Source organism: Dipodomys spectabilis, unplaced genomic scaffold (genome assembly GCF_019054845.1).
Source record: "Dipodomys spectabilis isolate Male_0828 unplaced genomic scaffold, ASM1905484v1 ptg000201l, whole genome shotgun sequence".
Taxonomy (NCBI): domain Eukaryota; kingdom Metazoa; phylum Chordata; class Mammalia; order Rodentia; family Heteromyidae; genus Dipodomys; species Dipodomys spectabilis.
Window position 1 is genome coordinate 2,516,735 of NW_024870878.1, and position 27,620 is coordinate 2,544,354.

Genomic DNA, 27,620 nt, shown 5'->3' on the forward strand with positions numbered 1-27,620 from the left:
CAGAATGGCAGGCCATTTAGAATCTCCATTCTAGGATGGGAAGGGGAAACAAAGGAGGAGGCAACAATGCTTGATAAGAAATGTACTCATTACCTTGCTCATGTAATTGTAACCCCTCTGTACGGTATTTTGACAATAAAAAAAAAGAATCTCCATTCTATTCACACCCCCCCCCCCCCGCAGCTATTTTTTTCTGGGAGAACCACTCTAGAGGCTGTTGGGGAGGGGAGAGAGGGTTGGAAGTTCTAGTGGCTTACAACCATAGACAATAAGCAAATAATTAGGAAGTGATGGGTTTTGGGTATTTATCGTCTTTGTTTAAAAATACAATTTATTTGATGTAAGTTTATATGATTTAAATAATGGCTGTGTTTAACTGAAAATGTAACAGTCCATTCAACATACACAGTACACCACTGGCCCCAAGGTTGACAGCTGGCCAGGCCAGCTCTGGGTTCCAGCAGGGCTCCCCGTGTTCCTTGGAAGCTGTTTCCAGATACGGGACATTTATGCGCGCGGGGGGTGGCGGGGGGGGGGGCGGATTCTTGGTTTGGGGTCTTTTAGTGGATTTTGGGATGAAGAAATAACAGGGACTATACAACAGAAGGATGGGCTGGACCTGCAAGAGGAGTGGTAGGTAGTGTCTTCATTCCCGATACCTGCTGCCTGGTAGTGATTAATTTGATGTGCCCGGGCACTGGGGCAAAACGCTAACGGAGTCTCCAGTTCTGGTTTCTCTGGCCAAGCCCACGCCTCCTCCTGCCTCAGCTGAACGCCACTCCCTCCCTGCCAAGTGGCTCTCGCTCTGGAGGCGGGACCGATTTCTCCGGTGGCCCCCAGAGGCTTGGGGCTGCGAGCTTTGGGAGGTTGGGAGGGGAGAGAGAGATCGGCGCTGACTGGGCAGCCCAAAGAGGAGGGGGCCTTTTAATAGGCTCGTCCGGAGCCAGCTTTGCAGCGCCGCGAGCGGCTGTGATTCGGAGAAGCCACCCCGGTGCCTCCCGGCAGTCCTCCCGCGGCCAATCTTGCAGTTCTTGCAGTTGACAGCGATTGTTCTGAAAGCTCCCCGGGCGCGCTCTCCTTGGAAAGGCACAGGTAGGAGGCGCGGGCTGCCCAGTGCATGCTGGCTGCTTTGGGAGGAGTCTCCCTGTCCCGGTTGGCTTTCTGGTTATCCGGAGGGTGGTGAGGGGAGCTGCCGTCTGTCCCGGGGAGCACGGGTGTTCTGGCGTGTGGCTACAAGGAAACCGTGCCTGCCGCCGGGGAGCCAGGCCAAGTCCCTTCCCAGAGTGCGGCCGTGCGCTGCCCGGCGCCATGCTTCTGTTGGGCGTCTTAGCGCTGGCTCTCATCGGGCGACCTGCTGGCAGCTCCGAACCAGAGTGGGAGGTGGTGGTTCCCATCCGACTGGATCCGGACATCAACGGCCGCCACTACTACCGCCGGGGTCCCGAGGACTCCGGAGATCAGGGGCTCATTTTCCAGATCACAGCGTTTCAGGAGGACTTTTACCTACACCTGACGCCGGATGCTCAGTTCCTAGCTCCCGCCTTCGCCACCGAGTATCTGGGGGTCCCCCTCCAGAGGCTCACCGGCAGCTCTCTGGATCTGCGGCGCTGTTTCTACTCGGGCGACGTGAACGCGGAGCCGGACTCGTTTGCAGCCGTGAGCCTGTGCGGGGGTCTCCACGGAGCCTTCGGCTATCGGGGGGCAGAGTATGTCATTAGCCCGCTGCCCAACGCCAGCGCGCAGGCGGCGCAGCGCAACCGCCAGGGCGCACACCTTCTCCGGCGCAGGAGCGCCCCTGGCGGCCCTTCCGGAGACCCCACTTCTCGCTGCGGGGTGGCTTCAGGCTGGAACCCCTCTATCCTGCGAGCCCTGGATCCATACAAGCCGGGGAGGACGGGTTTGGGGGAGAGTCACAGCCGGCGCAGGGCCGGACGCGCCAAACGCTTCGTGTCAATCCCACGGTACGTGGAGACGTTGGTGGTGGCCGACGAGTCCATGGTCAAGTTCCACGGGGCGGACTTGGAACACTATCTGCTGACGCTGCTGGCCACGGCAGCTCGACTCTACCGCCATCCCAGCATCCTCAACCCCATCAACATCGTGGTGGTCAAGGTGCTGCTTCTGGGGGACCGTGACTCCGGGCCTAAGGTCACGGGCAACGCGGCCATGACTCTACGCAACTTCTGCGCCTGGCAAAAGAAGCTGAACAAAGTGAGCGACAAGCACCCCGAGTACTGGGACACCGCCATTCTCTTCACCAGGCAGGTGAGTTGATCTGCCACCCCTGTGGATCCAATTAGCCCCAATTCTTTTACGGGTCACCTCCCTTAGCTATCCAAAGTCCCTTTGTGTCCTGCCATGCCCCCCAGATATGAATTCTGTTGATCTCTTCCGACTGCAGCTTTGGAACTTCGAGCCCTCTGCTAGGCTCAGCACAGCTCCGGCTCACGTGCATCTGGGTGGTTGGAGGGGAGCTTGTTTCTTCCGAAGGTGTTGGCCTGACGCAGCCAATCAGCGCCTCCCGGAGCAGGCGCTGAGGGGCTGGAACCCTGAAAGTTGCCGCCCCGGAGCCGCAGTTTGTCTTAATGGCCGATAGGGGGCGCTAAGAGGATGGTGTTGTAAAGGGAGGGAACCTCTGTCTCTCTTGTATGGAACATCTACATTTTGTCACCTCGGAGGACGGTTTATTTTGCAGGCTATAGAAGTGGAAGGTGATCCAAGGTCAGTGCCTGCTACATTTCTAGCTGGTAGCATATCCTCTCTCTGGCTTGGGCCTGGAAAACCTGTACTGGGGTGAAGGGAATCGTTGAAGTATTTTGTAGGTTGAAGCGAAAGGCATCCCTTCTTCATGGCTGCTAACTCTACTCTGTTGGGCCTTGTCAACGAGGGTTCCATGCTGTTCCCGGCAGAACAGTTTAGCAAGGCACCTGTTTGGTGTTGGGACTGTTTCACTTGGAACTGAGCTGGGAAAATCTCTTCTGATTTGTTAGCAGATGGTGAGCCATCTGCCCAGCTGTATGGTGCAGAGCAGAACTGACAAGTTTGCTCATGTTCTGGACTCACTGAAGTTCCTATGACCCCACTAGAGTGCAGGGCTGCAGCGTCCGCCCTGCAGTGGAAACAGTGTGAACTTAGTCAAGAGCCTTTGAGGACTCCAGCTGCAGGGTGTGTGGAGATTAGAAAGATGGATCCAGACCAGGAAAAGCAGCTTTGCCCTTTGCAGGTCTTTACCTGATATTCTGTCTTCAAAGAAGCTATGAATCTGTGAACATTTAGACTCATAGGTGTTGACATGGTTGGAAATTGTAAAGTTTTCTGGATTCTTGAAATTTCTCAGATACAGGAGACCAGGGGAAAAAGACCCAGCCAAGGGACCTTTTTTCTTTTTTTCCCCTCTCAATTTGGGGGCTGTGACTTCAATCTGTGCCATGCTCTTGTTTTGTCATTATCAACACCACAGTAATCTGGCAGTGACATAGAATCTTGGGTTACTTCTGGGGCTCTCAAATCTTCTGTTTCCAAATGGTCACTTGAAGTTGGTCTGGCGCCCACAGGCTGGAGCTGGAGTCTTCCACAATAACCCATTTGGCACAGCTAGTCCTTTTCTGGAGTTGGAACTTCCTTCTTTCCCAGCCTCTTCTCCTCCCACCACCTGGTTTCTCTAGGGAGGTCTTTGGCCTGAGTCTTTCTTCCTTGTGTTCATTCTTCCAACTGAGGTTTGTGGAGCTACTGCTGCCCAGTCCCTACAAGCACTGCCTGAGTCATGGGGAAACTGAAGAGAGATGGCTTCAATCTCTGCACACAGACCAGCCTTGCAGTCAGATTGCTGGGGGGGGGGGGGGGAGAGGGGGGAAAGGATGAGGGGGGGGGGAGGTGATGAGCAAAGGCCAAGAACAAGATCTCTTAATGGGCAAAGCAGCTGTGGTCTCATTTGCTACCCGAGATGCTCTCATGGAAGTCACTCCCAGCTCTAAAGTAACAGATCTGTCTCTGCTGCTTAGTGTTTAAGGATGACTTTTGGGACCAGCCCTAGGAAGAGGAGTCCTGCTGGGGACTATGAGCCCTACCATCAGAAGGATCCAGCCTTTTGAAGAAGAAGCAATCAAACAGCATGTCAGCTTCTGTCTGTCAGTGTTGTGCTAGCCTCCCAGGGAGCTATATTCTCCATGCATAATGGCTACAAGATGCATGACCACTTGAGTCAGGAGGAGTTGATATGCAAGATGGACCTTTTAGAAGCTGTTTGCCCTTTAGGCATCTACAGGGCAAAGCCAGAGGGCAGGAGGCTATGTAGGCAGGTCCATCATCAAGGTATGTGTGTTATGCTGTGGATAAACATCCCTCTTTGCCAGCACAGATTTTGGGCCTGTTGCATTCTTGGAGTCTTAGCAAACCTCTCATTCCTGAGCTCCCTGGGGGAAGGTACAGTACTGGAAGAGGACAAGAGCAAACAGCTGCTCTTTCTAGTCTAAGGCAGATGTGGTCTCCAGGAACTTTATCCAGAAGGGAGAATACATTGATCATACAGCAAGTGTTTTGACAATTGGAAGAGTTTATGTAAAGATTCAGAAGGAGTTCATGGACAAGGAGTACACTTCTGAGTTTGCATACCAGTCAGCCTCCAGGCTAACAGCAGGATGAGGTCAGCCTGGGACTGGAATAAGGATCTGGCCAGAGTCAGAGACAAAGTCTTGATCATTTATTTCTATAGGAAAACTGTTTCTCTGGCTTCTCCTGTACCCAGCAATAGACACCAGGTATTGACCTGACAGGCTCTCCTTTGCTGAGACTTCCTGTCTTCAAGTCTAATGCTTCTGTTGTTTGAGTAATCCTTTATGGCAGAATGGCTTTCATCCATTTATTTACACATTTTTTTGGGGGGGGAGTCCGGTCATGGGGCCTGAACTCTGGGCCTGGATGCTGTCCCTCAGCTCTTCAGCTCAAGGCTAGCGCTCTACCACTTGAGACACAGTGCCACTTCTGGCTTTTTTCTTTTTGCTTATGTGGTGCTGAGGAATCGAACCCAGGGTCTCATGCATGCAAGGCAAGCACTCTACCACTGAGCCACCTTCCCAGCCCTTTACACATTTTTTTAATGCTTATGAACACCTATTATTTCAAAGCACTATTGGGGTTGAGCTATGCATATTAATAAGACATGGCCCTAGGAATTTACAGTGTGGCAAGCAGCAGCTAATCACAATGCAGTGTGTAAAGTGCCAGGGCAGAGGGAGGGGTCCTCTGGGGACCAGAGGATGCTTTCCAAGAGCTCCAGCTACAGAAAGGCCACTTCAGCCAGGGGAAGGAAGCTTGCTTTCTATGTAGTAGATGATCTTTACTCTTTCCACCATTGGTGTCACTGAGACATTGCTTCTCTTGCATGAAGAATTATAGGTCCCCTCCCCTCCCCATGGGCTAATTCTTTCATCTGTTTTCTCTCCCTCTCTCTCTCTCTCTCTCTCACTCTCTCAGGCCATTAGTCCTGTTATTTTACCTCTTTCGGGATTATCCATCTAGGCAGGGCTTTTTGTCCTCTTATTTTCTTCATTCATACTCTGACCTTTCCCCTCTCACAACCTCAAGCTTAGTGATTGAGGAGGACTATGGTTTGTGGGGGATATTCTGTACTGTGCATGGCAGAATGGTCTCTAGAACCTCGTGTGACAAAGATGGTCACAGCTTTCTGTATAGAAATGAAGCACATAGCAGTAGATTTAGTGTTTCAGTTAAAAACCATGAATAAGCTGGGTGCCAGTGGTTCATGCCCGTAATCCTCACCACTCCTTCCTTCCTTCCATCTTCTCTCTCTTTTTTTAAATTAAAAAATATTTTTTAAACTATTGATTTAGTTAAGGTGGCCAGTGCGAGACTGGATGTGGTGGCTCATGCCTGCAATCCTGCCTTCCATGGAGACAGAGGTAGGAAGATTGGAGTTCCATACCAGTCTGGGCAAAAAGGTACTAAGACCCTATTTCAAATAACATGCGGAGTGTGGTGTTGTATACCAATACCCACAGCTACACAGGAGGTAGCAGTAGGAGGATTGGAGTCTGAAGGTAGCCTTGGTAATGAGGGTAAAATCCTATCTGAGTAAGAACTGAAGCAAAAGGGATTGGAGGCTTGGCTTGAGTGGATCACTTGCCTAGAAAGCCTGAGTTCAAACCCAAGTACTGTGAATAATAATAATAATAATAAAGTGAAAAAGGTGGCCAGTGAGATTTTCAGTTTCCTTAGGTCTTGCTTTCCACTTTCCTTTGACTTGCTCTGTGATTATCTCTCTCTTGCTCCCTCCATCCCTTGACACTTTCTCTCACCTCATTTTGACACCTTGACTTGATCACATGACACAAGGAAAGAGTCAATTGAACTGAGTTTGAGTCCTAGCACTTGAACTTCCAGCCCAAGGACTGGAAATGAGTTAGCTCCCTGATTTTCACTTTCCTTATTTATCATCATTACACTGAGGTTCACAATGATGGTAATGTCTAACTTGTGAGGCTATTCAATAACATCAAGTTATTGAATCACCAGGAAGAGGCAGTAGAGAGTAGCAGCATTATTTTGTTGTCATTACCTTAGAAGTTGCTTGTCTCTTGTTGTCAAATCATTACTTACTGAATAATTAATTCTCCTTGCCAAGATAGCTTGAATATGGGCTAGCTCTGGTTTAAAGTACTCTATCCCTTGCAGATAACGCTGGGGCTGTCTCCTACCTTTGCACATCACACTTAACTGATAAACATTCCTGCTTTGTGTAAGAACTACAGGTGCCGGCATTTGCTGCATCCTGGTCTGTAAGCTCCTTTAGATCAGGGGTCTCTTTATATCTTTGAAGCCCCTGCACAGCCTCATGTATCTTGTGGCTCAGCAAGTGAGCATGGAGGCATGGTGCTGGGAAAACCTGGGGCTCAGATAGTTGGTTGCCTCCCTCCTGGGGATCATTAATCCAACTTTCAGGCTGTCAGGCCGCAGGGTTGGGAGAGGGGGCCAGCGGCTCTTCTGGCATTGCTTCTTGGCGCTAAGCCATTAGGCTTCATCTGGGAGAAAGGTGGGGCCCCAGAAAGGAGGATGATAATCCACTCTGGAGTCAGCAGACAGGGTGCATGGCAGGGCCGGGGGGTCAGTGTGTCAATGCAGGTGTGGGGCAAGGAGCCAAGAGCTTGCTCCACCAGCTAGGCACCAGCAGGAACTGCTGTCAGCACTGAATCCTGCTAGGCATTATCCCTTAAGGTTTTTCACTCAAGGATAGCACTCTACCGCTTGAACCATACTTCTACTTCCAGTTTTTTGGTTGTTAATTGGAGATAAGAGTCTCAGGGACTTTCCTGCTTAGGCTGGCTTCTAACTGTGATCCTCAGATCTCCATCTGCTGAGTAGCTAGAGTTCTAGGTGTGAAGCACCAGTGCTTGGCAATCTTTCCCTCTTGAGATCCTTTAGCCTCTTTACTCTTGAGGAGGGTGTGTACCACAAGCTGTAGGGAGGCTTGGTTAGAGCTCAGTCCCTAAACTACAGTGTGTAGGTCTCAATCCTGACTGCTTCCTCTGTCTAATTCAGGACTCACTATGTGATCCTGGATGAGTTATTTCCTATCTCTAGGTTTGTTCTGTAAAATGGGGCCTAATACTGGCATCTATCCTAAAGCTGTGGTGAGGATTATATGGGCTAATTCAAATAAACTCTTGCATCAGTGTTTGCAACACAGTAGTCACTTAATAAATGATAGCCATCATCACTGTACTTGGTAGGCACCCTCTGTTATAGCAGTCACTTCTCAAAAAGGTTTAACCTTCCTGAAAGCTTTGGCTTTTCTTCTTCCTCATTGAGGGACTTCTTGCTATTTTGCTTCCTGGAGCCTCTTGCATTTTGTACATCTGGAGGACTTTATGTGCCAGTGAAGTCGAATCTGCTAATAGAAGCAACTAACCTCCCCTGCCTCTTCCCTTGTCACCAAACAGCCTTAGCATGTTGCCCAGGCGCTTACTTGCTGGATTTTATTTTATTTTCTGGCAAAGCAAAACCCTCTCATCCTTGAGGATTGCAAACACATGGGTTTGTGTGATTTTCCCCTGGCCAGGAACACGAAGTGGTACATGGCAGCGATTCAGATGGGAAAACTGTTAATACTTGCATGGGGGCTGCTTTACACCAGCAAATACAGAATCCCAAGGGTGTGTAGTCAAATGGTGTAGATTCAGAACCCCTTTCCTCGCTTATATCTGGGATCTCATGTGAATTCTTGCCCTGGTCCTGCCTCTTCTGAGAAGCAGGATGGGAGCTAGACCTCTAAGTGCTAGCAATGTGCAGGGATGGCCACAATTTTACTGTGAACTAATACTCCCTAGTGTTGGGTATATAATCTCAACTCATTGAACCTCAGTTTCCTCATCTGCAAAATGAGGGGGAAGATTCTGAAGTTCTATAATGGCTCTGGACCCTGTGACATCGCTGTAAAGATGGTTCTGGCTCTGTGCCTTGGATTTCAGGAATTTGGTTACATGAGCATGCATTTCTTTTCTGCCCTTTAAAAAATGAGTGTGCTCAATTCTTATGGGTCCCTTGTCCTCTGTGCTGCTGGAAAACACGGAGTATCCCAGCACATGCCTGGCAGATCTGCCAAGAGGGTATCTGGTGGGAGTCCTGGCAGTCAAATGGGGATTGTAAACACATAGGTTTGTGAGAAACAGCAGTGAGGCTATGGCAAAGTGTTACTGTACATCCATCCATCTATCTATATCTGTCTGTCTGTCTGTCTGTCTATCTATCTATCTATCTATCTATCTATCTATCTATCTATCTATCTATCTATCTATCTATCTATCTATTTTCAGTCATGGGGCTTGAACTCAGGCTTGTGTGCTGACCCTGAGCTCTTTCACTCAAGGCTAGTGCTCTGTCACTTTGAGCCAAAGCTCCACTTCCTGTTTTTTAGTGGTGAATTGGAGATGAGTCTAAGGGACTTTCCTGCCCGGGCTGGCTTTAAACTTCGATCCTCAGATCTCAGCCTCCTGAGTAGCTAGGATTACAAGTGTGAACAACCAGTACCTGGCCCATATTTATTTAGCTTGCAACTCTAATCTACATTGTTTTATAGAAGGGGACAGTTAGAAAAGAACAGTCTAGGAAGATTAGGTTCTTTGCCAAGATGATACTTAGATCTTTTGGGAAAGCAGCTGTGACCATAAGAGTAATGGCGAATTGCCAGGAGTAGTAAGACAGGTAGGGAACTGGGATGGGAAATGCTTGTACCTTCCAGGCAGAAAGAACCAGAACACTATCTAATTTTTGAATAGCTGGAGGTAAAGAGGTTAAGACAATTTTTAAGTGTTCTTGAGTTCATTCCAGAAGGGTGGAAATATTCAGTGTCATAAAGGAGGAACAATTGGGTCACTGTAGAAGCATCTGTGGCTGATGAAAGCACCAAGCAAGGCCCAGTGATTCTTTATTTGTATCCCTGGCTTGATGAAGAGGGATAGGCAGAGCCTCTGACCCCAACAGAGGCATCTTCCCATGCCGAAGATGCCTATCACTCCAGGGAGTTTCTCTCTGCTTCATCCTTAACCCGTAGGAAGTTTGCTGGCTTTCCTTGTTTCTCTTGTTTGATCCAGCAAAGCCGGAATTTCTTGATGGAAAGAGCAGGTTGCTCCTGGCTAGGAGGGGCTTGCAGCTGCATGTCTCTCCAGAGAGACTCTGTCTTCCCCGAGGAAGGCTGCCTTGGCTCTAAGGACCTCCCATTGCCACGGCAGCTGCAGAGATGCTGGAAGCAATGAGCTCAGGGTAGCCTGGAAGCCATGGAATGTGCCTAGCCTACAGCAGCCAACCAAACACCTTTGCTGGTTGGGATCCTACACTCTAGAGTCTAGGGTCATAGGGCCCCATTGCCTATCCTCCTATTACCATGATTACCATGCCTGTAGTGTGTTCATTGGCTATGAATGAGTCCCCAGGCATATAGACCCTGATGCATGCTCCCCTCTATCTACAAGCGAGCTCTGGCCATCCCATTCTCTAAACTGTTCACTGAATAGGTGAATAGAATTTGACAGCAGGGGCTGGGAAGGTGGCTCAGTGGTAGAGTGCTTGCCTTGCATGCATGAGGCCCTGGGTTCAATTCCTCAGCGCCACATAAGCAAAATATGCAGGAAGTGATGCTGTGGCTCAAGTGGTAGAGCACTAGCCTTGAGCTGAAGAGCTGAAGGACAGTGCCCAGGCCCAGAGTTCAAACCCTATGACCGACCAAAAAAAAAAAAAAAAAAGAATTTGACAGGGTTTAGGGCTCTGGGGAAGAACTTTTGAGAGTGTGATTTTGAACAGGGAAGAGTTCTGTGAAGGGAAGGGAATGTGAGGATCCCTGGGCTTGCTGGAAGAGGAAGAAGGGCCCCGTGCAAATCCAGACAACTGAACAAAGGTGGGGCTCACAATGTTTGTCACGGCCCTGGCACCCTGGGTTCAAGTTGGTCACCCTCGTGGTTCTCTGGCCAGCAGAACTGTTAACTCATTAGGAAATGTGACTATCACCTGACTGCTCAGATGGTAAACTTCGGAGTGCTTTGGGTTAAATTTTGCTGGTTTTCTGTACTATGCCCAGTCTTCCTCCCTGCCCCCTTGTCCCACTAACTGCTGCAGCTTCCTCCCAAGCCCAGGTCTCCATACGCATGTGTGCACCCAGCCACCGCATCGACAGCCAGAAAGGGAAACAAGATGGAGAGCCGTGCTCTGTGTATATTCATGTTAACCCCTTGGCACCTACAGGAGAAGGATAAAGCTCTCTTTCCAAGAATTTCCTGGGCAATTGGCTATGACTGAGTTCCCAGTCATATAGATCCTGGTTACATGCTTCTGCTCTGTGACTTGAACCTCTGGGAGCTTTAGCTTCTTTGTCTGTAGAAGGTGATAATCGACCATTGTTTCAGAGGAATGTTGTGAAGATTAGATGGGGTTCCACATGTCATATGCATGCATGGTATCAATGTTTAGCAAATCATGGCTGGGGGTAACTGGATCATAAGCCTCAGTTTCTACCAGTGACAAATACGGTTCATAAAATAGCTTCCTCTTGAAACCACTGTGAGGATGGAATGAGGTGATCCATGTCATTGTTTCTTGTGCCTTGTGGAATGTTCTTAGCATTGAAGGCAGAGACATAATGAAGTAAATGCTAGTGTCATTGATTCAATGCCTGTTTTCTCAAAGGGGACAGAATATACATGCTTGGCTTAGTTTTAACTCCTGAATTTCTAAGCACTGTAGTGCACAATAAGTTCTAGAGATATCCACTGCAGGAGCCCCATGGTTCCCTCAACATCCCCTGTAAATATTTCCTGATGGAAGCCCTAGGTCTTGCAGCAAGTTAAGTTTCCAGCTTGGATAATCATTCATTTTTCTTTCTTTTCCAGCAGCCCTTAAGTCCTCTTCAGCTTCTGAGGCTAATTAAACTATATAGATGGTGGCTTGTAACCACCTCACTCTGTTTCCTTCCAACCCAAGAAATCCGACACACTGGCATGGGTGGGCCCTTGGCTTAACTTAATTCATGGCAGTCATTCCACAAAGATGGAGGCTACTCCAGGCTGACCATGGATGGGGATTGTGGTTGCCTTCCACCCCCACCTGCCTCAGGAATCTATGACCAGAATCTCGCCCTACTGTGGGAGCTGCCATTTCTCTCTTCTAGAAGGCCATCTCTATATAAAGCAGTGGGCCTTGGAGTTTAATTTTGTACCTCCTAATTTCCTACCACAGGACTTCCCTGGGTAGGGCTGGGCTTAGTCTTCTCTGTGAGCCACACAGTTTCCACCCTGGGCCACAGTGTGGGTCAGTTCCATGAATAGCTCCACAACCCTAAGCAAGGAAGGCTTGCCTGGAAGGTGCTTGACCTGGTAGCTGGGCCCAATTGGTACTGAAGTGGGATGAGTTGGAATGTCCCATAGGATGCTCTTTCTTCCCTTCTGGTCCCTTCTGCTACTAACGTTTGGCTGATCATTTCTTCCCTACTTGGCAGGATCTGTGTGGGGCCACCACTTGTGATACTCTGGGCATGGCCGATGTGGGTACCATGTGTGATCCCAAGAGAAGTTGCTCTGTCATTGAGGATGATGGGCTCCCATCAGCCTTCACCACTGCCCATGAGCTGGGTAAGCCTGAGGGGAGGGGAGAATCCCTTTGGTGTGGTGGTTCTGGGTTTGTGCTGAGTGCTCTGAGGGTATGGGTGGCAGCGAAGAGACATTTGCCATTACTGTGTTATATTCTGAAATCTAAAGGATCTTTTTTAGAGCTAGACTGCTTGGGCAGTGGCTTTGTTGTATCTTTTTTCATTTGCCCCAGTCTAACTGCCCAGTGATAGGGTTTCTGTGCCTCTGTAGTCTATATCACATGAGAACTATGGGAAAAGTATGTTCAAGATAAGGATTCCCATTTCTGTTCCCACTGAACTCAGAGCCTGAGGGAGGGGACAAACGAGACAAGCATGAGGTCTTGGTGATATTTGCAGAGCAATTCATCCATAGATACAAATGCACAGTCTGAAAACTGTCACAGAAGTTTCTAGCTTAGCCCATGCCTCCTTCAATCCCTTGTGCCTGTTCTGAGCAGCTCTTTCTGCCCATCCCTTGAGTCTTCTCATTTGACTCCACAGGTCATGTATTCAATATGCCCCATGACAATGTGAAAGTGTGTGAGGAGGTGTTTGGAAAGCTCCGAGCTAACCACATGATGTCCCCGACCCTCATCCAGATTGACCGAGCCAACCCCTGGTCAGCCTGCAGTGCTGCCATCATCACCGACTTTCTAGACAGTGGGCATGGTAAGTAAGCCAGGGTGGCAGAGAGGAGCAGGGCTGACCTGAAGGACAATTTATGGCTGTCCCTGGTGGCACTGCTCACTACTTACCTGAGGTGTGACAGTGCCAAGGAGCTAGGTTCTAATATGGGACCATTCCAGTGGCTTCTTGCTTCATTCTCTCTCTACCATTTAGATTCAGGCCAGCAAGGCCTGACTTTCCCATTTGTCGCAATAAGCATCCTTGGCTCTCTGCAGGTGACTGCCTTCTGGACCAGCCCAGCAAGCCCATCTCCTTACCTGAGAACCTGCCGGGCAACAGCTACACCTTGAGCCAGCAATGTGAACTAGCCTTTGGTGTGGGCTCAAAACCCTGCCCATACATGCAGTACTGCACAAAGCTGTGGTGCACTGGCAAGGCTAAAGGACAGATGGTGTGCCAGACTCGCCACTTCCCCTGGGCAGATGGTACCAGCTGTGGTGAGGGCAAGTTCTGTCTCAAAGGGGCCTGTGTGGAGAGACACAATCTTAACAAGTACCGGGTGAGTGTGAGAGCATGTGTGTTGGGGGGGGGGAGGTAGGGGAGGAGACTAGGGAATTGGAGGTGGGCCTCCATTGCTTGGTCTTTACTGGGAGGCTGCCTGGTACAGCGTGGCAGTGGCATACAGCTATACCATGCACCCTTTCCTGTCTATATGTTTTTGGGAAAGTAGTCTGTGGGCCAGATCTCAACACACACAATGAATGAATAGGCTAAATGTTCTCAGACAAAAGAGTCTGAGAACAGGCAAGTAAAGGGGGAGCTCCTTCTCTTGGGAAAAGAAATCAGCTGATGAAGAGACTGGTACAAAGGATGCTGGATATAGGAAATGGGTTCTGGCAGCCCAATCTTTCCACTTCATTTCTAGAATTATCATCAGCAAAATTTACCTATACCCTCCAACCTCTTTTCTGAACTGAAACCTGTCTTCTGTGGGGAGGAGGGACAGCTAAGGTCAAAAGCTTTCAATGATCCCTAACTAAGAATCACATTCGGACCACCGCATCGTACTTTCTAATGTATTCTCTCCAGCTTTTAGATTCCAACAGTGCTTCAGTCTCATGTAGGCATACAGTCTGTTATTACAGCCATCTTTTCCTTCTCATGTTCTTGCCTCCTTATTGAGTTGAGAGGCTGTGGTCAACTGTTAAAAGTTAATGACCTGGAAACTCAACTGGGACCATATGCTAATAAATGGTCATAGATTTCATTTTTTTTTAGTTCATACATTCTCACAACCTCCTAAATTTATCAGCTCATACCTTCGCCTCTGATATTAGTCCATTTTCCATTACTATAATGAAGCACTGGAGGCTAGAAACTTATAAAGAAAAGAACTTTATTTAGCTCACAGTTTTGGAGGTTGAAAGTCCAAATGGCATGATATAGGTTCTAAGTGAGGGGTCCCTGAGCTGTGTTACTTCATGGCAGATGGCACTGGGTAGGAATACTGTACGAGAGGGGGAGCTCATATAGTGAGAATGAAGTCAGAATGTAGGTGGGGCCAGGCTCATGATTTTATAACATCTCACATCCTTGGGACTGGCCAGCATTCCACCTTTAATGATCTAACTACATCCCACTAGTTACACCATTCAATGATCTTACTTTCTTCATATCTCACCGCATTAAGAAGGTCTCATCACTTACTACCACCATACTGGGGGTCATGTTTCTAACATGTGAACTCTTGGAAGTCAGACCACATCTACATCATAAAAACTGGTAACCCTCGACCCAATTCATCACGAAAAAAATAGAGGGCATGGGAAGAGAACTTCCACTACTCCCATCAGTGCAACTGTCACCTCTTCTGCTTGTGTGGCCAAGCCCTCTACCTTTCTCTTTGCAGTTGGCTACACTGTCAGTGTAGTCATGTTTTGTGCTGCCTATATTCCCTCCCACTCTGTCAAGAACACTTAACCAGGAAGAGGAGCTGTGGCTCAAGTGGTAGAGCTCTTGCCTTGAGCTGAAGAGCTCAGCACCCAGGCCCAGAGTTCAAGCTCCATGAAAAAAAGAAAAGAAAAGAGAAAAAACAACAGCACTTAACCAGTCTCCCTATTCACCCCTGCATTATCAATTGTCCCTCCCCTCCTTTTTTGTGTCAGTATGGGGCATGAACTCAGCCTCATGCTCTTGCTTGGCTTGTTTCATGCAAGTTGGCTCTTTACCACTTGAGCCACACCTCTACTTCTGGCCTTTTGCTGGTTTACTAGAGATAAGAGTCTCTCAGATTTGTATGCCTGGATTGGCTTTGAACATGGATCCTCAGATCTCAGTCTCCTGAGTAGCTAGGATTATAAGCATGTGCCATCCATACCCAATCCTTCTTTTCAGCTGAATCATTCCTAGCAGGATATAAACTTGTTGTGATTTCCTCTATCTTACACAAAGATTCTTATCATACTATGTCCTGTCCTCTCAAAATATCAAAGTCTGTTTCTCTTGACTCCTTTTACAGCAAAGTCCTTTGAAAGAGCTGTAAAACATGCTCTCTCTAATCCTTCTCTTCCTGTTTCTCTCTGGAGTCCATTCCCTCCCAGCAACCCTCCAAAATAACTTTTATTATGCTTACCACATAGCCTCGTGTTTCTGAAGTCCGGAGTTGATTACCTTCTTCATGTGGCTTGACACGCTGCAGTGCTTAGCGAAGTTGGTCACATTCTCCCCAGGGCATGGGTCCACTTTGCCTGAGAGCTTCTACTGTCTATGGCATCTCCTCTTCCCTCATCTCCTTCACTGGTTTCTCCTCATCTGCTCATTTTCAGAACTTCCCAAATCAGGCCTACCCACACTCAATCTCATAGTTTATAGACTGTGGCCTTAATCACCACTCAAAGGTTGAAGACTCTCCCTCCTGAACTACAGATTTGTGTATCAAGTGAGTTTTCCATTCACACTTGGACACTTGCTGCTGCAAGGCTGAGCTCCTGATCACATCCCAAACATGCTTTGCCAACTCCGCTTTCTTCCTGCCAGAGCCTAAACTCCTCTCACATGCACGTCAGTGATTCCTATTGACTTTCCCTTCAAAATAGATCCAAAACTCCTTTCCTGTCCTTATCTCTTCTATGCTGTATTCTTCCTGTATTATAACCATTGTTCCCCATCTCATCTCCCTGCTTTTAAAATTTATTTATTTATTTGTTTGTTTGTTGTGCTAGTCTTGGGAATTGAACTCAGAGTTTGGGAGTTGTCCCTGGGCATTTTTTTTTTTTTTTTGCTCAAGGCTAGTGTTCTATCACTTGAGTCAAACCTCCATTACTGGTTTTGTGGCTTCATTAGAAATGAGATCTCACAGACTTTCCTGCCTGGGCTGGTTTTGAACTGTGATCCTCAGAACTCAGCCTCCTTAGTAGCCAGGATTACAGGGATGAGCTACTGTTGCCTGGTCTTCTGTGCTTCTGAGCTTACTTTTACCAGACTATCCCAAATACAGCAGCCAGTAAGATCCTTTGAAAATAGAGATTAGACTGTGCCCGGCTTGGAACCCTTCCCAGACCTGGCGTGAGCCATCTTGGTCTCTGTGCTCTTGGCTCTTACTCACACTGATCCGGTGGTACAGGAACCCTCCCTATGCATCCCTCCTCAGGCACATCAGGCTCTCCCTCGAATTGGAGTGCTCTTTCCTTCACATCTGCATGGCTCATGCTCATCCTTCCTTCAGGCCATTTTGTGTGTGTGTGTGGCCTCCTTGACCCCTCAAATACAGAGCGGCTTCCGCAGTACCCACATCCCAACCACTTCCAACCCCATCTGACCTCTCTGTCCTCTGGCTTGTTACTATTTGTCTTTTTTCACTAAATGCAGTGGATATGGGGGCAAAGACTTGCTATACATAATGTCAGGCCTAGGAAGAACTCAGTAAATATTTGGTGAATGAATAGTATGTGGCCGGGGCACAAATGAATGTTTTTGTATGAATGGTGGGGAAGAAATGATGCTAGGTAAAAAATCAAACAGCTTTGTCTCCAAAGCTGCTGCAACAAAAGTAAATATTGAAAAAAAGTTGGAGATAATAAGACGAGCTCATTTTCATTAATTCTTTGCTGACTTTGGAGAGAGTAATTTCCATGGTATAATAGGAACAAAAATCCACTTTGCAGGGCTCTGAGGGGTGAAGTTGTAGAAAGAACAGAAGCAAAAGAAGGGGAGAGGGTGAAGTGAGCCACTAGTTTGGGAGAAAATAGAGCTAACAGTGTTGCTTTTAAACAGAATGGAAGAGACAGGTTGGCACAATGAAAGAACTATTTGACAGGATTACAGATTGAATAATATGCAGAATATTTATGCAAGTTATAGTCATTCTATTTCATGCAATTCTATTTCGTGCAATCCTAGTTCCTGCTTCAGTCCATATTGGGCTAGTTCCTGTATGGCTTGTACAACTGAGCCATTTCCTCTATTGTCCAGCTGACATGTGTTCAGGAGGTGAATGACAATTTTAAAAACACATACTGAAGGTTATAAATTTAAAACATAATTATATTATAATTAAATTATATAGATAATTAAATTATTAAAATATTAAGTTATAATTATATTAAATTATATAGGGATGATATATTTCTCCCTTTTCTTCCCTCTTAAACAAACATGCACTACATAATTTACATTAAAGCCAATTGGAGATAGTTTTAAGGATTTCTTCCTTCTTTCCTTCCTTCTCTTGCTTTCTCTCTCTCTGTCTCTCTTTTTTTTTTTTTTTGTGCTGGTACTAAGGCTTGAACTCAGGGCCTGGGTGCTATCCTTGAACTTTTTAGCTCAAAGCTAATGCTCTACCACATAAACCACATCTCCACTTACAGCTGTTTTTGTTGGTTAACTGGAGATAAGAGTGTCATGGGCTTGCCTGCCTGGGCTGACTTTGAACCATGATCTGCAGATCTCAGCTTCCTGAGTAGCTAGGATTACAGGCAAGAGCCTGTTTTAGGGCTTCTTAATAGTGTCTTATCTGTATGTCCTCTTAATACAAATGTTAACCTACTGACAATGACACTTTCTCACATATATTCTTTGAAATCTTCTAAGTGTTGTGAAAAGTTTGAATTATAGAACATTTACAGATACAAATATTCAAATACCTATAGAAATGCTGTTTACTGGCAAAACTGTTGGTGGGTCTGCCAAAGGTTTAGACTCTTGTCCATGTATTAACTACAGATAAGGGGAAATTTCCAACTCCTGTATAAAGGCAGGTTGGAGCTAGGAATTTTTAAATAAGTCACCTCATTTAAATCTTCTAATTGACTTCAGACCTTGCTCCATTTATGCAGGCAAAGCATGTGAAACCTAAGGAGGTATGGCCATCAGTTTAAGCCTACTATTGATAAGTTGATTGATTGATTGATTGCCAGTACTGGGGCTTTGCTCTCTCACTTGGATTCTCCACTCAAAGCTGGTGCTTTACCATTTGAGCCATACCTCCACCTCTGGCTGTTTTGCTGGCTAATTGGAGCTAAGAGTCTCACTGGGTCCTTTGCCCAGGTTGCTTTGGAACTGTGATCCTTAGATTTCAGCCTCAAGGGTAGCTAGGATTCTGGACATTAGTCATCAGTACCAGCTTCAAGCTTACTTGTGTAGTGAGTGCAGAGACAATTGAACAGCATATTTGCCTCACTCTGAAGCCCAAAGAGGTCTCCATCTTCTGAATGATCTCATTTATAACTGGGAGCTGTTGGTTTGCTATACTAATCTGCTGAAGGGCTATGTGGGCTCTGTGCACCCAGACTATTTGCTTATGTTTTGTTCATGATGCAACATGGATTTCATTCCAGTGGAGTGGGGTTGAACCTTGGAGGCAGTACCAGCAACTTCTGCCCGCTAAAGGGCTGGATGTAGCACTTAGCGCTGCAGCAATGTGACTTGTTCTTCCTTACAGGTGGATGGTTCGTGGGCCAAGTGGGAGCCCTATGGTTCTTGTTCTCGTACCTGTGGTGGAGGTGTTCAGCTGGCTAGGAGACAGTGCAGCAACCCCACCCCTGCCAATGGGGGCAAATACTGTGAAGGAGTGAGAGTCAAGTACCGCTCTTGCAACCTGGAGCCCTGTCCTAACTCAGGTGAGATGGGGAAGGCAACAAGTGGCCTAGGCCCTGAGAAGGTGAGCCTGGAGGTCATTGCCTTCTAGGTACCCTCCTGGGGCATTTGTGGTCAAAGTGCGGTTGCAGTCAAGATTTCCAGGCCAGAAGAGAGGAGAGATACTGAGCTCCCCTGGAATTCATTCCTCTGGCCACTCACCTTTGAAAATAAGGGTGTTTTCTGGGGGCTTAAAGTGGACTGTTACATAGACCCAGTGCTTGAAGTGTTGAAGTTGTAGTAGTTAAGTACTCCTCTCTTCTAAGCAGGAATCCAAGACTGAGTGGGAAAAATTTTTACCTTTTTTCTATTTTCCTATCTAAAACTTAGTATTTCTTCCAATCAGAAAGTTGTACTTTTTTCTTTCTTTTTCTTGTTTTGTGTGTGTGTGTGTGTGTGTGTGTGTGTGTGTGTGTGTGTGTGTGTGTGTACACGTGTGCATGTACGCACCAGTAATGAGATTTGAACTCAGATCCTTGGTGTTGTCCTTTAATTTGCTCAAGGCTGGTGCTCTACCATTCTAGATTTTTGGTGATTAACTGAGATAAGAGTCTCATGGACTGTCACATCACGATCCTCAAATCTCAAGCCTCCTGAGTAACCAGGGTTACTGGCTCTGACAGCATTTTTTTTTCTTTTTATTAACCATTCCATCAAAAATGTGAAATCAAGGTTAGATAACCCAAGAAAGTGGCACATTGCTCATGGAGGGTCTGTGTCTTTTGGTACTGGGCTGATTGAGGGGGAGATGACCTGAATCACCCTGCTGAGGGGTGGGGAGTAGGAGGGCTGTTTAGAGTCACAAGGGAGCTGGCCACTCTTGGAAGGTGTACTGTATTTCATACTTGGCTCTTCCGCTTAGCTTGCTTTGTGTGCTTTCCCCCTTCCCAGCCTCTGGCAAGAGCTTCCGGGAGGAGCAATGTGAGGCTTTCAATGGCTATAATCACAGCACCAACCGCCTCACCCTGGCTGTGGCATGGGTACCCAAGTATTCAGGTGTATCTCCCCGGGACAAGTGCAAGCTCATCTGTCGAGCCAATGGCACTGGCTATTTCTACGTGCTGGCACCCAAGGTGAGTGGATTGGGCACAGGAGATCAGAACTAGGACCGGCCTTCAGGGGAGCATCAAGCTGATGCATCCTTCCTCTTCCTCTTCTCTTCCTCCTGGGTCTTCTGCAGGTGGTGGATGGTACGTTGTGCACTCCTGACTCCACCTCAGTGTGCGTCCAAGGCAAATGCATCAAAGCTGGCTGTGATGGAAACCTAGGCTCCAAGAAGAAGTTTGACAAATGTGGGGTGTGTGGTGGAGACAATAAAAGCTGCAAGAGGGTGACAGGTCTCTTTACCAAGCCCATGTGAGTTCTGGGCCCTGGAGGGTAAAACCTGGGAGAAAAGGGGGAGATGGGGTAGTGGAATTTCCCCCAGGGATTGAAAGCTTGGGTTAGATTGGAGTAAATATCAGGTCCTGGCCATACCCTTGCTGTAGAGGCTCCACAGATACTGTTAATCTATGCCCCCCTTCCATCCATTCCTCCATCCCTTCCTCTAGCCCTCTTTCCATCCATCCATCCATCCATCCATCCATCCATCCATCCATCCATCCATCCATCCATCCATCTGCCCATCCATCCATTTCACAAAAATGAATGCTTGAAGAGGACATGCTTCAGTGGGAGAGGACATTCAGACAGATGTCTTTTGCTCTAGAGTAGGACTGACAAACGTTTAAATCTTAGTTCCTCATTTTCTTTCTGACCTTGGGGGAAGTGATGTAATCCCCAGGTTTCTAGCAATTCTCACTTGTAAAGTGCACGTAATACTAATATGCTTCATGGGTGCTCTTCTGAGGAGTAAAGAAACTAATCCCCAAATGGCTAATGTAATACCTGGTACCTAATCAATGCTCAGGACAAGATCATGACGAGGAGGTAGTGGGTGACAGCTGCCATCCTGTCATTGGCCTGAGGGATTGGATTGAGGTGAAAATGGCAGTAAACTGAGGAAGGGACAGAGTGAGTAGCTGGGCCTCAGGAGCTTCCACTTCTTAGAAAGTAGGCTCCAGGGTCAGCTGGGGAGTTGCCACAGGGTCTCTTCTAGTCCCAACTCCAGTGTCTGTGGCTTCTCTGCTGGAGCTTCGGAGCCATGTTCTGGAAGAAGCAGAGCACTGGAGGTCTGTTGGGAGCATATGGGGTCGGCCTGGCAACCCAAGTATTGATGATGGAAAAACCAGGTGGCTGTCCTAAAGTTTGAGGACACGAGCCCCACTCCTGGTCCTTAGCTGGGTGAATCTTGGCCTCTTTTCTGGAAGCTTGAGCACTCCAGGTGCCTTTTTTTTTTTTTTTTCAGAGACCTGTTGCATGTGACTGCATGAAGAGTTGGAGGCTTTTATCTAGACATACCTTAGATGAAGTGGCCAAGTACCCTTTCACAGACTGTGGGAGCTGGAGGGAGCTTTAGAATAGATCTAGCTTACCTACCTCAATATGCAGACTGTGGGAACTGCAGGGAGCTTTAGAACAGATCTAGCTTACCTACCTCAGTGTGCAGATGAGGACACCAGAGCCCTGAAAACCTGTACTTACTTACTTAAAGGTGTCTGAGTCACAACTGATCATCATCCCCAGCTCTAAGGCTAATTCTTTCACTGAGTCAAGCTGCCAACCTTGGACTTGGGCACTGTATTCTTATTTCCTTCCCCCTCCTCTCGCCCTCCTCATATCTATTGAATCCTGTCTGTGCCAAGCACTGAGCTCCATGATTTGTGTGCTGTGGCTTCTTTAATCCTTGCAGTTCAATGAGGTATGTGTGATTATGAGCTCCGTTTTATGGATTAAGGAAACAGAGGCTTAGGGAAGCAGAGACTCCATCCAAGACCAACAGCAAAGCAAGGGGTGTGGATCTGTGACTCCAAAACTTGTGCTATTACTCACATCCCAGAATTCACCAACAGATATACTTACTGAAGAGAAAAGATCATGAATGCATCTAAAGACCAGGCATTGAGTTTTAGATGATCTAATAACTAACTAGCCCATGTACCAGCTTTCAGACTGGTACTTTCATTGTGTTTTGGATGGCATTAAGTAACCTAGTTAGTCTTTTCTTTGTGTGTATGTGTGTGTGCCAATACTGGGGCTTGAAGTGAGGGACTGTTCACTGTCCCTCAGGTTTTTTTTTTTTAATTCAAAGATGGCTGGTGCTTTACCTCTTGAGCCACAGCTCCACTTCTGGCCTTTTGGTGATTAATTAGAGATAAGAACGTTACGGACTTTACTGCTTAGGCTGGCTTTGCTAATCCTCAGGCGATCCTCAGATCTCAGCCTCTTGAGTAGCTAGCATTACAGGTGTGAGCCACTGGTGTCTAGCAGTGTGCTTAGTCCTTGCACTGTGCAAGTATCTTGGTGTCTGGGGCCCTAAGGTTTGCAAACAAAGGAATCCACCATGTTTTTGAAGGGAAAGAGAGGTCTGTGGTCCAGGAAAGCGTCTGATGCAGTTGTTCCTCTCTTCTCCTCCAGGCATGGCTACAATTTCGTGGTGTCCATCCCTGCAGGAGCCTCTAGCATAGATATTCGCCAGAGGGGCTACAAGGGACTTATTGGGGATGACAATTACCTGGCCCTGAAGAACAGCCAAGGCAAGTACCTGCTCAATGGGCACTTTGTGGTGTCGGCGGTGGAGCGGGACCTGGTGGTGAAGGGCAGCCTGCTTCGATACAGTGGCACCGGCACAGCAGTGGAGAGCCTCCAGGCTTCGCGGCCCATCCTGGAGCCGCTGACGGTGGAGGTCCTCTCCGTAGGCAAGATGACACCACCCCGTGTCCGCTACTCCTTCTATCTGCCCAAAGAGCCCCGGGAGGACAAGTCCTCCCACCCCAAGGACCCTCGGGGACCCTCCGTGCTGCACAACAGTGTCCTCAGCCTCTCCAATCAAGTGGAACAGTCAGACGAAAGGGCCCACACTCGCTGGGTGGCAGGCAGCTGGGGGCCTTGCTCAGCAAGCTGTGGCAGTGGCCTGCAGAAACGATCAGTGGACTGTCGGGGTTCCCCAGGACAGCTCGGGGCCTCTGCCTGTGATACAGCCCATCGGCCAGTGGAGACACGAGCCTGCGGGGAACCCTGCCCAACCTGGGAGCTTGGGACCTGGTCACCCTGCTCCAAGAGCTGTGGTCGGGGATTTAAGAGGCGTCCGCTCAAGTGTGTGGGCCATGGAGGCCGGTTAATGGCCAGGGACCAGTGCAATCTACGCCGCAAGCCCCAGGAACTGGACTTCTGCATCTTACGGCCCTGCTGAGTAGGATTGTCCTTTTCTTCCCCTCATTCTCTGGCCGGCTGATGTGCTGGTGTTCTGGCCAGCTGGAGCAGAGGACTATAGGCATGGGCCTGTGCCATGATGCCACTCACCTCCAGGACAAGGGCCATGGGTTGGGGAGAGAGGTTCCCTTCTCCCTGGACTGGGCAAGGGGAAGATAATAAGTGCACAGTCTACCTCATGCCCTGCTCCTTTGGGGGACCCAGTTGCAGGGAGAGGCTACAAGGTGCGGGGCTGGGCAGAAGGGGCTGAGGGAGGTTCACTTTCCCAGAGACCTGGAGGTTGAATGCCCCCACCCACCCCCAGGCAGAACTTCAGGGACCTCAACTCATAAGGAGGCTACAGGCTGCTGGAAGAGCCATGGCCCAGTAGCTTGCCACCCTGAGGTGGCTCCAGGGGGCTGGCTGTGAGATGCCTCTGAACAAGGCAGGGATTTCACGGTGCTCTCAGCCCTCCTTCCTTTTCTGACAGACATGGGCTGAATAGTAAAATCTGCCCTGGGAGTTGACAGTAGCCAAGAGGAGAGTGAGAGTGGGTGTGACTGGACTTGGGTCTCTCCACTTGTGAAGAGATAGGAGTCGATCAGGAGTCCTAAGGTTCCTCATCCTCCACCGTAGCCCGTCTTGAAAGAACAGCTCTTCTCTTCTCCCCTGAAGGCCAGGGCATCAGCCTAGCAGAGGGCCACCAAAGTGTCCTCTGAGGCCTTGAAGGCAGATGATGAAAATCTACAGAGTCCTCCTTCATTAGGAAGGGGCTGGCCAATGCAAACAGATGTTGTCTCTTAGAAGATGCAGGGAATGTGAGGAGTGATCTAGAAGGTTCTTCTGACATTGCATTTGGGGTGGGAGCTGAGCTCTTGGGGTTGGATTTGGGAATACAAACTGAGGAATACATCCTCCTGAGAAGGATGTAAGGTTGATGCTGAAGACAGATACTGCATTGCTCTAGAGAACCCCCATCATGGCCATAGTCCTGGATTATGCAGGCCTGGAGGCAGGAGGTGCTGAATAATCATGTGCCTGTCAATTAATCTTCACCCTGATAGCTCCTGCTGTCTGTCTGCCATGGGCACATCATATTGCATCTCCAGGCCTTTGCCCGTCCAGCTAATAAATGTGCTTCACTCTTTGCTACCTCAGATTATGCTCTCTGGAAACCCACCTTGTTTCTCTCCAGGGTCAGAAGTGAGCTGGTGCTTCTACTACACCCAGCCATAGAGAAGTACATGCTCTCTGCAGCCTTGCCACCTTCTGCAGCTCCAGATAGGAAGAACAGGGCCTCTCTCTCTCCAGGTTCTTTGGCTGCAGATTTCAAGAGCACCTAAAACCAGGGACCTGATTGCAGCCATCACTAGTGAACTGCCAGAAACACACCTGTCTTGTAGGTATTGGCAAGGGAGCAGAAGCCCAGGTGTTTCTTACAGTGCCAAGTGAGGAGATATGTTGGAGTTAGAGATCCTTTAGCCAGGCAGGGTATTTCTTATAAGGAGCAGATGCCCAGGTGATATTCCACTTCAAAGTCTAGGTGATGAGTTCAGGATCTCAGTGGAGAATGTCATTAAGATAAGATATGCATATGTTTTCCATGAGAAAGGGGTTTAGTCTTTCTATTTGTTTTCCCCTAATAGTCAAAATCCACAACCTGGCCAGTCAAACCCTTGGAATGGTGTTCCAACCCTGCTCTCATCCCAGGCCAATGGCCTTGGACAAGACTCCTGCAGGGGGTAGAGGGCATACAGCTCTCTGAGACAGGGCTGTAGTCACCCTGGAAGGACGGAGGGAGGAGGAACCCACCCTCCTTCTGTGAGCATGGAGAAGCTATAGAAACAAAAGGGCCCCAGGCCAGGGAGCCTTGCCAGACAGTGACAGCAACACTCCAGTGCTTGGAGCCTTCTCTTCTAGTTGAGGAGAGTGTAGTGTAGGGGCTGTATGGAAGGGCATGGGAAAGGATGGGTGGGAAGGGAGTGATGGGAGGAGTCACTCAGGTGACTGGCTCCTAGCAGAGCAGTGTTTGCAATCAGTTGCTTTACAAATCTTTTCAAGGAGGGATAACCACTCTTGCTTCTGACATGGGCCATGTTTCCATGGTTTATTCTGTCACAATGGTTGTTTTTGTTTTTGGTTATACATTTCTTTTCTTTTTAAAAAAGCAATATGATGAAAACCACTTGGCAAGTTTCTCTTGTCTTTGAACATTTCCTCAGTCCACAGGACTGACTGAGCAGAGAAGAGATTCAAGACACAGGATTCTGGTGGTGGAATAAAAATCAAGGTGGTATGGAAGCAGAGAACCATTTTGTGGGGGCTCCAGGGACTTCAGTGGGGGTGCAGACATTATGATTTAGGATTCCCCAGCCTCTTTTCCTATCGTGTGCACTGACTGGAGGAGTATGATTCATCACTCTTACGGATCTCATCATGTTGGAGAAGGGGCTGAGAGGAGCTGAGGACAGTTTGAGGGGCTAAGCACACCCAGCCTGGAAACACTAAATACTACCATTGATAGAGCCCCCCTCACCCCCCCTCATGTGCTTGGTTCTTTTGCATTCCATGGGAGGCCCTGGGTTCTGGCTGGGCGTGTATACTGTGTATACATGGGAGGCGGCTGCTGAGGTGACAACAGCTACTCCTAATAAAGTCGAGAGTATTTAAGATGCATGTCCTGCCTCTGTCATTGCATATCTTCCATGCACACAGTCTCCATAGTTACAGGGCACTTGCTTTGTGCCAGCCACGGTGATAATTACTATGGAGATACTAATTACAAGGGCAACACAACCTTGTTCTACATAGCTCCCAAGGTAAGAGGAAGTCGGAGTCTTGAGAAGCTGTGACATGACCGGGAAGAAGCCAACCAATGCTGAGAAAGCAAACATTGGCCCTGGTGCTTGTGGGCTGCATTTAGAGTGACCAGGGAAGGTCCCTCAGACAACGGGCAGCTTACCTGAGATGCCACAATGAGACAGTAGCCCTGTGAAAAGTGGGGAGGGGTTTTTCAACACAGGAGCAAGAGGCCTAGGTAGGGGCTTAGAGGGGGACTCTGGGACTGTACTTGGTAAGGAAGGTAAGGCACAGGGGCAGGTCAGAGAGCCCTGTAGGGATTCCAACCAGTCATCTTAGATAGAAACCCTTAAGTTTCTTAAGAGAACATTTCATCCTGTTTGGAGAATTCTTACCTCTTTCTGAAGTAGGGATGCTAAATCTAACCAGCATTTCTCAGCCACATGGTGGATGATAGGTTATTGGATTTAACTGGTGCCATCTTGTCTTTATGGTGGAGACAGGGAAGTCCCACCTCCTAGGTGATAAGTGTGCCTGAATTCCTAGAGGCAGGGATGGGGACTTGGACAATAGGTTATTAGACTTGCCAGTCTTGGGTCATGAACTCTCAAGCTCCCTGTGACCCTGCCCTCTAACCTGACCCTATTCAGGCCTGGGCCAGCTCAGGCACCAGGATGGCATGCTACATGTCTCCATGTTCGTGTCCTGTCTCCTGGCTCTTTTCCGATCACCATGGCATCTCACTTCAACTCTCCCTTGGAGCTGATCTGATTTGTTGTTTTTCTGCTTTTTCTTTGCTCTCCTGGTCTCATGGCTGTTTTCTGACAGTGTTAAGTGTATATGCAGGACTGCAGCTCTTTGGGACAGGAGTCCATCTGCAAAAGCTGGCCTTTTAATAAAGACTTCCAATTTGACCTCTCAACATGTGGCTTCACTGTTTTCTCACCGTACAATGTTGGTCTTAAGACTGCAAATATACAACAAGAATGGGGTGTGACGCATTTTAAGAAACATCTCTAAACTTGTTTGCTCCAGAGCTGATCACCTCTTAGAATCTCATTTTCTGTCTGCAAAGTGAGAAAGGTAGATTTCATGCTCCTTTCAGGTGTCTCCAGAATTAGTGGTTTCTAGACACAGCTATGTTTTAGACTTTGGTGAATGACCCTCTGGCTTCAGAGCTGGGCAGTGATGGGAATCTTGTTTTGTTCTCAGAACTTAATATACCTCCCATGGCTTGGTCCACTGACTAGCCTCCAGCCCAGAATCTTAATCTAGATATGAAAACCCCTCCCCCTCCCTCTCAGGTGATAGGCATCTGAGACTTGCTCAAATAATGGGTTCCTCGAGCCAGACCGGTACCCAAAACTCTGGAAACCCTCTGAACCCTGCAGCTACCTGGGACCCTGTCCCACCCATTACCCTCCATATAAGGCTCTCTGCCCCTGCTCCCATTACACTGTGGGTCTCCTGACTGTCCTCAGGATATCATGGCATCCCTCTTCAACTTTCCATTAAACTTGACCTGATTTGTTGAGTTTGCTTTCTGCTCTTTCTTTATTCGAATACCCTTTCTTTTGGCCTTTCGGCAGAGCAAGGCCATGAATTCCCCACAAGCTGAGAAAGCCCCTTGAGGCATGTGGGT

At 48.2% G+C, this 27,620-nt stretch overlaps 1 protein-coding gene across 1 annotated transcript; it reads left to right on the forward strand.

Moving 5' to 3' along the window:
* Positions 1 to 888: 888 nt before the first annotated feature.
* Positions 889 to 25,849, forward strand: Adamts15 (ADAM metallopeptidase with thrombospondin type 1 motif 15). The gene is made up of 8 exons (XM_042696200.1): positions 889 to 2,265; positions 11,999 to 12,131; positions 12,632 to 12,799; positions 13,033 to 13,316; positions 18,696 to 18,873; positions 19,781 to 19,962; positions 20,070 to 20,245; positions 22,406 to 25,849. Exons 1-8 carry the CDS (start codon positions 1,309 to 1,311, stop codon positions 23,178 to 23,180), a joined length of 2,853 nt encoding a protein of 950 aa, XP_042552134.1. The 5' UTR covers positions 889 to 1,308; the 3' UTR covers positions 23,181 to 25,849.
* The last annotated feature ends 1,771 nt before the right edge of the window (positions 25,850 to 27,620 follow it).

Excerpts from the sequence above, each read along its gene's own strand:
- Adamts15 (XM_042696200.1), top strand. The coding sequence starts at position 1,309 with ATGCTTCTGTTGGGCGTCTTAGCGCTGGCTCTCATCGGGCGACCTGCT. Across the intron at positions 12,132-12,631 it reads CACCACTGCCCATGAGCTGG|GTCATGTATTCAATATGCCC; the intron begins GTAAGCCTGAGG and ends TTGACTCCACAG. Across the intron at positions 12,800-13,032 it reads CTTTCTAGACAGTGGGCATG|GTGACTGCCTTCTGGACCAG; the intron begins GTAAGTAAGCCA and ends GGCTCTCTGCAG.